The sequence below is a fragment of the Thalassophryne amazonica genome, chromosome 2, assembly GCF_902500255.1.
Source record: "Thalassophryne amazonica chromosome 2, fThaAma1.1, whole genome shotgun sequence".
In the NCBI taxonomy this organism is placed as follows: Eukaryota; Metazoa; Chordata; class Actinopteri; order Batrachoidiformes; family Batrachoididae; genus Thalassophryne; species Thalassophryne amazonica.
The window spans coordinates 44,054,578-44,066,698 of record NC_047104.1 but is presented as its reverse complement, the minus strand read 5'-3'; the positions used below and the strand labels follow the sequence as shown (position 1 = coordinate 44,066,698).

Below are 12,121 nucleotides of genomic sequence, written 5' to 3'. Positions count from 1 at the left end.
CTGTGGCATTATTGAACTCTCTCCCCCCAGCTCCATCCAGGCTTTCAAGAAGCTATACAGTATATATATATATATAAAGTCTGTTGCCCATGACCAATGTCCTGCACTGTTTCACTTTATCACTACCACACCACTTGCACAGTGTCTTAACAAAAATCTGCTGCTGCAACAAATACTGAATGGTTTGCACTACTGCACTTTCCATTTTTACTATTACCTCAGACACTACACTGTAAATACTTGTGCACTTTACTGTCCTTATTGTCAAAATGTCTTGTCCTGTCATCACCGAGAGAAGGTGAGAAACGAAATTTTGATTCCTTGTATGTCTACTACATGTGAAGAATTGACAATAAAGCTGACTTTGACTTTGACACTATAAACAGCTGTCATCATGGTTCCATACCGCAAATTATCAAGATGGCAAAGTGTTTCTCTGTTCATGCAGCCTTACAATTGATATTGGAAGAGACAGAGGGTTTGGATGGTGTTGCAGAGGAAGACGTACATATGCAGTAAACACACAGAGAAGCTCTGCCCCTCATGTGTGGTATAGTCTGGTATGAAAATGGCAGTGTTCAATGAGGGTATTGTGTTGTTCAGACAGATGTTATGTGTAAACTGACCTGAGTAGGTTAAATTTCTAATGAAATTCAAATAAATAACACACTCTTGTTTTGGAAAAACCTGCTTCATTTGTTAATTATTTTCCAATTATACCTGTTGTATGATATATTTCCTTATTTTGTTACATTTTAATAAAAGAAAGAAAGGAAACGAGTGGCATTTATATTCATTAATGTAATAAATGTAAAATGACCAATTAAACATATGTGTTGTTTATATTACTTGCAATTGATATGAAGTAAACATCTGCTGAGTATTTTAACAAAAATGTTATGTTGAATTAAAAGCCCCAAAATGCAATGGGTCCACCAGACCCAGCAGGACTCACTGTGTAACCAATAAAACGAAGACCCTATAAGGGTTAAAAACATGGAATGCAAGGACAGATTATGGCTGGAAAACAAAAATCAGCAAAGTATTGTGACCGATTTCAGATTGATCATTGGCTCACTTCCATCACATTATTTCTTCTCATCCAAAAATCCTGCACCTTGTGCACCTCCACAAAATGGCTCTGAAATCATTAATGCAAAGCATCTGGGAGCCATTGAGTGCTGACAGACCACAAACACGGTTAACAAAAGCCCATCTCTTATCCTGACATAACATGTACTAATAGTCTTTTTTTGTTGGGGGGGGTGCTGTGATGGGATGAGGGTCTTTAATGCCTCTAGCTGCTCTTGTGACAGCTGTAATTATTCCTCAGATGATAATTATTGATTTCCTACCGTTTTCACTGCGCATTAATCCACAGGTCTCTCTTGATGGATCAGGGCCCATTAGCCACAGCACCCAAAGGATTGCTCTGGATGTTCCATTGGTGACGCCTTGAGCACATTGCGGTTGCTGTGCAGCTTTGCATTATGTTTCTGATGACCACTTGCCTTTGCAGGTACTTCATTGATCGACACACAGACCTGGAGAGACTGTTCAACATTAACGTGGACGACGGGAAAATCACACTGGCCAAACCTCTGGACCGTGAGACAGATATGTGGCACAACATCACAGTAACTGCCACGGAAGTCAGTGAGTAGCCTTGCACAGCAGTAATTACATGCTCTCAAAATCAACATTATTTGACATCCATCAGGAACCAATCATACAATACAAACTGATGATGTATTTGCATACCCAATGGAATCACTGACCTGCTACCCACAATCCTCTGTTCAACAGTATAGTGCTTTGTAAAGCAACGTTTTTAATAGCTCCAATACTGTGGCGCAAACAATTAGTATTTGGATCCACAGAGGCATTAAATACGTTGATTTGCTGAGTTTTGATTGAATTAAACAGCTCAGTAGTCAATTTGTGGGAGTGCAACAACATTAAGATGTATCAAATAAACAGTTTTAAAGACATGCTCCAGAGTGGATTGCTCCAACGCCAGCATCCATTACAGATTAAAGAACATCTGTGAAGTGCAAAACTCACTGACAACGTTGAAAATCTTCTCGGTAGAGCCACAAACAGCTCAAACCACATGTAAGGCTTTATTTGCATACAGATTGTTTCAGGGGGGCTGTATGTTGTGATACAGCTTAATGTACCCCTTCAAGCTATTGGGATACAAATTTACACAGCTTGTAACTTTTTCTGTCATTTTCTGTGCGTCTTTATTCGTCTATTTGTCCCTTTTCTTTGCTTAATCAAAGGAGGCACACATTACAGTAATTGTCAGAATAAATGAAAGCCCAAACACTGTCATAAAATTGTGGACATGCAGTACAGACAAATTGCAACATCATAGGAGCCCATTGGAAGAACTGAATGTGTCTCATTTGATAAGGTGTTTGTCTTGTCATGTCTTCACGCCAGTATGTTTAAATAGCATTTTCATGCCCATCGGCAAAGTAACTGTGGCTCAAGATACAGTAGCGGCATCTCAGAGAACACCTAAGAGGAATTTGCCCAAATAAATATATCGGTTCTTCATGGACTGGGGAGGGTAAACCAGCAGCGTGAAAAGTGAATGGATGTGTTCCCGCTTGTAAACCAATGCCATTTGCCACCCAAATGCTGGCACGTTCTGCTGCCTTGCACCAGCTGACAACTGACTAATCAGATTCTTTTCCCTGTCTGCTGCTGGGGAAAAGTCACTTTTGCACAGGGCTCAGTATCTCTCTCTCTCTCTCTCTCTCTCTTGCTTGCTTTCTTTCCCTCTGACCTAATGCATCTATCACCATCTATCAGAATGGCAATTTCCACTAACTTTTTAATTTTCCTCTTGGCCCAGGCTGCAGGCCACTTAATTCTGAGGATCCCATTCATTGTTACTAATAAATATATCTGCAATTGGACTATACAAGGTCTGTCCATAAAGTATCGTACCTTTTTATTTTTTTTTAAAACTATATGGATTTGATTCATATGTTTTCACGTCAGCTTTAAGGACCCCTTTAAGGACGCTCAGCGCACCGCGCTCCGAGTTGCGACGACACGGCACAAGCCACCGGACCATTTCTGAGCTGATGGCTCTGTGGATACGAGACCGTCGTGTGCTCTTTCTCTGGTTATCACAAGAGCTGGACATCAGCCATTTTCCGGAAGATTTCACTTTTAACAAGAGATTTTGTCATGGAAAGCCGTGCGGAGGCTTTGCGCGTCACGACCGATTCGCTTTGGAAGCGAGACAAAGGAACACCTCCGTTTCGGCGTGTCAGAGGACAAGTTTGGACATGTCTATCTCGGCTTTCAGTGCTTACCAGTCCAGTAAGTATCAGTGAAATTGTGGAGAGCTGGACATGTCCAAACTTAACCAGAGAAAGAGCACACGACGGTCTTGTATCCACAGAGCCATCAGCTCAGAAATGGTCCGGTGGCTTGTGCCGTGTCGTCGCAGCTCGGAGCGCGGCGCGCTGAGCGTCTTTAAAGGGGTCCTTAAAGGGGTCCTTAAAGCTGTACTAACAGACCATATTCTCTGTGAAGCCCGTAAAATTTTCACCGAAAGCCAGATAAATTTTTCGAATGGTTTTCAGGTGCCAGTCTCTAACAGCTTCTGAAAAAATTCTGATGGAAAAAAAAACCCAAATCATTCCGCCATTTGCAGACAATGAAAATCCGATGACGGGGCGGGACCACTCCTTCCACAAGGCGTGCTCACAGGCAAATGACGTCACCGACAGGCATGGAAAAACTCACGCATGCGCACAAGGGTTCAAGCTTGTCTGACGTGAAAACATATGAATCAAATCCATATAGTTAAAAAATAAATAAAAAGGTACGATACTTTATGGACAGACCTCATATGTTGAAAGGCTTATCTAAATAATGTTTAAAAAGTATTCTGCAAAAACCTTTAAAAACACAACCCAGTTTAATGGCAGTTCATGGCGGTATTAAAAAAGTACATTAATCTATGGCAGGTGTGGCCAAGTTCGGTCCTCGAGAGCCACATTCTTGACACTCTTAGTTGTCTCCCTGCTCCAACACACCTGAATCCAAGGAAAGACTCGTTAGCAGACTTTTAATGAGCCTTTCATTGGATTCAGGTGTGTTGGAGCAGGGAGACAACTAAGAGTGTCAGGAATGTGGCTCTCGAGGAACGAACTTGGCCACCCCTGATCTATGGGTTCGTGATGGGGCCACAAAAATGGGACGCTTTTGGTCATGATGGGGGTACGATGTGGGGTGTCTGAAGGGTTATGGTTCGAATTAGTGGAGGGTAGACACAAACACTATGGTTATGGCTTGAGTTAGGAGAAGGGGAGTATCATAAATAGCAAAATAAAAAAAAAGTGTCACAAAAATGGGACGCTTTTTGTGACAGGCACAAAAAAAAAAAAGTGTGACTGGCCTATAAAAACACCATTTTTTTTCTGTGTGTGATTTTCAGAGTTACATTTTAATTTGTATTTCAGATACCAGATTCAGAAAATGGCTCTTAGAGTTTTGACTAAAACTAGAAAATTTAATAACATCAAACCTGTTTTGACTTCTCATCACTGGCTTCCTGTGAATTTAAGAGCAGACATTAAGGTTCTATTGCTGACTTTTAAGACTCTTAATCAGTGGTGTCCAATGACAGGGCCAATAGGGTACAGGTTTTCTTTGCAACCACTGACTCCACCAGGTGATTTCAGTGAAACCACCCGGTGGAGTCAGTGGTTGCAAAGACAACTTGCACCCTACTGGCCCTTTCTGGAATAGTTTGGGCACCACTAAATGGTCTTGTACCTACCCATCTCACATAACTTGTTAAAGGGCACTTCTCACTCCAATCATATACCCGATGATGAATCATTACTTCTGGCTCTTTGACTTGTGTGAGTCCTGATATAGCTGATAAAAATAAAATTTGCCATACAGCATCTGAAAAATGCACACAGATTCAGAGCTATTTATTTAGGCATAATAGTGATGTAACCTCAGTTGCTGTCTGAAGGTCACTCCATCTGTGTTCATCTACAATCAACAACTTCAGGATTTACTCCAGTATACACAGTCAATCCAGGCTGGTTTTTGAGTACAAATGTTATTTGGGTTTAATTTGGCTTTCAAGTCAAATTCTTGTACTTTGTGGTCAAGATATATCCATCTCCGCCTCTTTGCCGTTGTCACAGACAGTGGAGCTTCTGGTAGTGCTTAGCTTAGCCATCGGTTTAGCTCATCTTAGCCATTAACTCAAAGAGCTGGTTGCCGGTCCACATTCCAGCTGTCCTGTTAACAGCAGTCACTCGTTGTTGCCTTTCTGTCCAACTCTGTGATCACAAAAGTGGCTTCCTCAGTGAGACTTGCCGGCATCCCACATGTAGCATCTTAGTTTAGTGCAATGCCGCAGCACAAACACAGTCAATTCCAGACTTTCGGAAAAGGAAACATACTTTGTTCTCCTGCCCACACAAATTAAAAGAATGAAATTTGTGGTTAATAACAATCTGATTACTTTGTAGGTTTACACCACAGTGAATTATTCTTCAAAGGCATCAAACTGAATAATAATGAGTGAATAACAACTTTTTAAATGTTTGATAGATCTCCCCATAGAACTAACTTTTAAATCTATCTTTAGAGAGAGAGAGAGCGAGAGAGAGAGAAGTTCAGAATTTCGGCTTTGTGATTGTTGATTTTTATAATTTCTGCGTACGATTTTGCATAGTACTAACACTTAAAAAATGAAAATTTGTAGATTAAGACACTACATTTAATCTTAAATCTAAAAGAAAATAGCATTGCCACTCTCCATACTCATAAACATCAAATAAATCAATATATAAAGACCCAGATGTCACTGGCAAAACTAACACAGCCCTCAGGAGGCCAAATTAATAGATAATTGCTTTAAAAGTTGCTATTTGCATGACTGATTAGTAAAAACAATCGTTTACAGGGACTCTTGAAAGGGACTGTCAATTATCAGTGATGAATAATTCCAATCAAAATCTAATCTAATTAAACTGTCTTTTATTGTCTTTTTAGACCTCAGCTACCAATGACTCATTAATATGCATGTTTAACCCTCATGTTTTAAACATTACAGTGTACAGGGGATTTCAAAAGCACTTTGAATGGGATTTTTTTTTCTTGTTCTTTTTCTTCTGTTGCCGAGAATCCTGCTTTGCATCGCTGATACCAGCTAAAATGCAGATTGATGTGGCTTATCATCCATGTGCCCATCAGCTCAGGAAATGAAGGGAGAAATAAAGATGGAAAATAAAGGAAATTAAAAGTAGGCCACAGAATTTTCCTGAGATTTCATGTGTAACCTCATGTTTTTGTGTGGTTTTTTTTGTTTTTTTTTTTTTTGTAAATCTACTTTCCCAATCTATCTATCGATCTTTCTATCTATCTATCTATCTATCTGTCATGGCTGTATGCTAGGAAACCACAGTCAGATATCCAGGGTGATCGTGGCCATCAGAGTAATGGACATCAACGACAATGCCCCTGAGTTTGCCACTGAAGACAATGCCTTTCTGTGTGAAAATGGAAAACCTGGACAGGTAAGGAAAGAAATGGCTCATTCATCAAACCAGTAATGTATCACTTTCTCTCTCTTGCTCTCCCTGCTTTCCTGTAATGATTGGCCACAGTGAATTATAGCCTATTTATTTCACAGTGAAACTATACACAGGTGGGAGAACGCACCAGTTTCTCTCACACAGTCCTTCCTTGACACAGTGTGTGTGTGTGTGTGTGTGTTCAGCAAAGGGGAAATAGGAGCAGTCAGAATTGATCAGAGAGGATCATAATTCAAGACCGTCTTTCATATCCTCCTCCAGATGGCACAATTCTTCTTTGAGCCAAAAATCCTGGACAAGTATTTAGCATTTGCATTCTCATCAATCGGCCTCATTCAGACAACCAACCTACATACAATAAGGAGTTTTATTGAAAGGAGGGGAAAGCTGAATAAAACAGAAATTGTTGTGCAAGTCCCAAATTCTAATATCTAATCAATCACAAAGACATACAGTACTATAACAGCTTTGATGACAGATAAAGATAAAGCCAGCAGCCTGAATGTGGGCCAGAATACAGAGGAGCTCACTGGTAATAATCTCAAAACCCAGGAATGAACAGTACATATACTTCACTTTGTAAAATTATGAAACAATGTAGGATTGCAAATGAGCAATAAATTGCTTTTTTCTATCATCTGTTTGTGTTTCAACACAGGTGATCCAGACTATCAGTGCAATGGACAAAGACGACCCCATTCAAGGCCATTATTTTGACTATCGGCTAGTCCCAGAGATGCTCAACAACCCTAATTTCACCATAAAAAACAACCAAGGTGAGAAGGAAAAGCAAAGAGAAGAAGCTCTTTTGTGCTGGACTGACTGAAGTTTCTGCAAATTTTTGCAATGGCTTAGTATTCTAATCTCTAACCCATGGCATGTTAGCCAAACTGCAGATGAAATCTGGTGGATCAGTGTAGCTCACAATTAGCAGATGTGAAATTGCCTGGACACCAGCTTCTTTTTACTCCCCAGTGCATTGTGAGAGAAGCTAAATGAATGGGATCCAAATGGCTTTTCCTGGTAGTCTTGCAGCTCAATGTAGGGTGACATCCTAGGAGCTGTTGCAGCATAGCAGATGGTACTAAATTTATCTGCTAAATATGCTTCTTTTTTATCTGGTTTTCATTCATTCCTCTTCTCCTGCTTCATCCCCCTTTCCTTTGTAGCTGTCTCAGAGCAGGCTGCGTCCATAATGATATTGTGTAATGATTTAAGCTTGAGGCAAGCATATCTTTATTACGTACTAGCCTTCTGTTTTGATCCATATGCTGCAGGCTAACTTTCTACAACCTCTTTCTGACAGCAGAACAAGTCCATAAAAATCAGTTTATCAGTGTACTAGACATGTTGTGCCAAAAAGATTTTATAAAAATGCTAATATGAACCCAGGTATATCAGAAGGCATGAATATGAAGTGCTAGTGCAATGACACTTTCAGGAAGAGTGACATTTTCTTGTCAGTATTTTAAAAATTGAGATCTGAAATTATTGATATGAATCAGTGGTGATGTTTAATATTTTAACAGTGACATAGTTGATACAAGGAGCACGCACGTGGGTGAAATTACATTTAAAGAGAGTTCTTCATAACCCATATCTGCAGAACTAGTTTCTTTAGACAGTATTTAGCTTTAATTGGTCCTCACCTTGACCTGCCATCTGATCACTGTGTGGATTGTCATAAGTGTTGGGGCAACAGGGTAGCTGCCCTTTGTAATTCTGTCAGGATTAAACCAATGAAAGGAAAGATCAAATTAAAAGGTGCTTGTTTCAGTAAGGAGCCCCTGTCTCCATTACGTAGAAAATGGATTTTCTAATACAATATCGGCCAGATATAATGGTGATGTTGAATCACGATTGGTTTGGTGTGGTGCAACTGAAATTTGCCTCCAGACACCATGACCAGATCATTCTACAATGAAAAAGCAACTCCCAAGATATTACTGGGACATGAATCTAGCTATCATGATAAGGTGGTGATTCTCTTAAGGCTCACCCAATGGTGTTAGATTGCCCAGTTTGAAACTCTCAGTACTGCTGTGTTACTTCTTGCAGATGATTTAATTGATACCTCTTGTTCAGAAAGTGATCTCCCTTGGCATGAGAATAAGGAGAATGATAAGTAGACTACCTTTGTTTGGCTGCTGCTACCATAGTGGCACACGTGATGGCAGATGGACAGTGGATTCCATTAGATAATGTCACACATATAGATTACACTGGTCATTTAAAAAAAAAAAAATCTTCTTGCATGGACCTTGAGAACTGATTTATGGTAATTTGGGGGTGCTGAATATGAATCTGAGCTCAGATTTCTTCTATCACATCAAATTTTTTTGCAGTCTGCATGTTCCGTATTGATGGATTGCGCAAAAGTTGCTCATTCACTCACGAATTTGATGCCACTAATCATACACAAAATCATCTTCAAAAGCATAGTTTTTAAACCAGGTGTGCAAAATGTGAACAAAGAGCCATTAATATCATTTATGGCACGAGACTGCAGCTTTTGCTTCAGTGCTTGATATGAGAAAAATGTTTTCACATCTCAAAAATGTGATGTGATTGGCAAACACTAAGGGCCCCTTCAGACATAACACGATTGAAGCTGACTAGTGCACGAAGGAGGAATTGCATGCCAGTCGTGAAAAATCGGAGATGGCTCCAACGCCTCATACACCTGTCGTTACAACTATTTGCACATACCAGTGGACATAAGACAGAAAGTGCCCTGTGAGAGCCCATTCCATCCCTCTTGCGGCAGGTGTCAGTCAAATTCCAGGTGTCACACATGAACATCCAACACCACTTGCTGGACACTTAGAAAATGTGGTGCCATTCGCACTGTCAGCACAAAAATAGTGAGCAGACAATCACTTTCGAGCTGTGGTGTGACTTATCTGCTGAACATTCATATATATATATATATATATATATATATATATATATATATATATATATATATATATATATATATATATATATATATATATATATATATATATATATATACAAGGTCTATTAGAAAAGTATCCGACCTTATTATGTTTTGAGTGAGGAATGGTCCAGCCCCCTCGTCGGATTGTCATTGCCAGGAAATGGCGGAATGATTTTTTCAGAAACTGTTAGAGACAGGCAGCTGGAAACCATTAGAAAAATTTATCTGGCTTTCGGTGAAAATGTTACGGGCTTGGTAGAGAATAAGGAGTGTTACTGTTGCTTTAAGGACGGCCCCCAGTGGCTGTGGGGCGCGCCGCGCTCCAAAGCCATCATCGACAGGCTGAACGACCATTTCATTTCTAAACGGATGGCTGTCTGGATCCGTGACCATCGTGTGCCATTTCTCTGGTTATCACATGAGGTGGACATCAACCATTTTCCAGCAGATTTCACTTTTAACAAGAGATTTTGTCATGGAAAGCTGAGCAGAGGCTTCGCGCATCACGATGGATTCGCTACTGGAGCGAGACAAAACCACCTCCGTTTTGGTCTCACAGGACGGCTTTGAGATGGCGTTCAGACAACTGTCGGTGGTTTTTCCATCGAGTGATTATCCGAGAAATTGTGGATGTGCCTGGACATGCCAGAACATGTCCCGTGAGGCTTCATCACGGCGTTGCTGTGCGCCATGCGGCACCGCCGCGACGCGCGAACCCTCCGCTCCTCTTTCCATGACAAAAACTCCTGTAACAGTGGAATGTGCCGTTCATTTCCAAACTGGACGCTGTGTTTTATCCAGGACGTCGTCTGACTAGCACAGGAATTGTGAAAAGACGTGGACCTCAGCACTTTTTCGGCACATTGAGACAGACGTGCGGAGGAATTCCGCGCGTCGCGGTGGTGCCACATGGCGCAAAGCAACGCTGTGATGAAGCCTCACGGGACATGTTCTGGCATGTCCAGGCACATCCACAATTTCTCGGATAATCACTCGATGGAAAAACCACCAACAGCTGTCTGAACGCCATCTCAAAGCCGTCCTGTGAGACCAAAATGGAGGTGGTTTTGTCTCGCTCCAGTAGCGAATCCATCATGACGCGCGAAGCCTCCGCTCGGCTTTCCATGACAAAATCTCGTTAAAAGTGAAATCTGCCGGAAAATGGTTGATGTCCAGCTCTTGTGATAACCACAGAAATGGCACCCAATGGTCACGGATCCAGACAGCCATCCGTTTAGAAATGAAATGGTCGTTCAGCCTGTCGATGGCGGCTTCGGAGCGCGGCGCGCCCCACAGCCGCTGGGGGCTGTCCTTAAAGCGACAGTAACACTCCTTATTTTCTACCAAGCCCGTAACATTTTTACCGAAAGCCAGATAAATTTTTCTAATGGTTTCCAGCTGCCAGTTTCTAACAGCTTCTGAAAGAATTCTGATGGAAAAAAAGCCCAAATCATTCCGCCATTTCCTGGCAATGAAAATCAAACGAGGGGGCTGGACCACTTCTCACTCAAAGCCTGCTCACAGGCGAATGACGCAACCGACAGGCGTGGAAAAACTCATGCATGCGCACGAGGGTTCAAGCTTGTCTGACGCAATCACACGTGATTCAAATCCATATGGTTTTTGAAAAAAATAATAAGGTCGGATACTTTTCTAATAGACCTCGTATATATATATATATATATATATATATATATATATATATATATATATATATATATATATATATATATATAGTAGTGTTCAGAATAATAGTAGTGCTATGTGACTAAAAAGATTAATCCAGGTTTTGAGTATTTCTTATTGTTACATGGGAAACAAGGTACCAGTAGATTCAGTATATTCTCACAAATCCAACAAGACCAAGCATTCCTGATATGCACACTCTTAAGGCTATGAAATTGGGCTATTAGTAAAAAATGTAGAAAAGGGGGTGTTCACAATAATAGTAGTGTGGCATTCAGTCAGTGAGTTCGTCAATTTTGTGGAACAAACAGGTGTGAATCAGGTGTCCCCTATTTAAGGATGAAGCCAGCACCTGTTGAACATGCTTTTCTATTTGAAAGCCTGAGGAAAATGGGACGTTCAAGACATTGTTCAGAAGAACAGCGTAGTTTTATTAAAAAGTTGATTGGAGAGGGGAAAACTTATACACAGCTGCAAAAAAAAAAAATTATAGGCTGTTCATCTACAATGATCTCCAATGCTTTAAAATGGACAAAAAAATCAGACGCGTGGAAGAAAACAGAAAACAACCATCAAAATGGATAGAAGAATAACCAGAATGGCAAAGGCTCACACATTGATCAGCTCCAGGATGATCAAAGACAGTCTGGAGTTACCTGTAAGTGCTGTGACAGTTAGAAGACGCCTGTGTGAAGCTAATTTATTTGCAAGAATCTCCCACAAGTCCCTCTGTTAAATAAAAGACATGTGCAGAAGAGGTTACAATTTGCCAAACAACACATCAACTGGCCTAAAGAGAAATGGAGGAATATTTTGTGGACTGATGAGAGTAAAATTGTTCTTTTTGGGTCCAAGGGCCGCAGACAGTTTGTGAGACGACCCCCAAACTCTGAATTCAAGCCAC

General features: G+C 40.7%; 1 protein-coding gene across 1 annotated transcript in view; it reads left to right on the top strand.

Moving 5' to 3' along the window:
- The window catches only part of cdh8 (cadherin 8), a 469,940-nt gene that overhangs the window by 440,145 nt on the left and 17,674 nt on the right, over positions 1 to 12,121 (top strand). Inside the window, 3 exon segments of the mRNA XM_034185442.1 lie at positions 1,520 to 1,656; positions 6,451 to 6,572; positions 7,249 to 7,366. Coding sequence (XP_034041333.1) covers positions 1,520 to 1,656; positions 6,451 to 6,572; positions 7,249 to 7,366 — 377 coding nt within the window.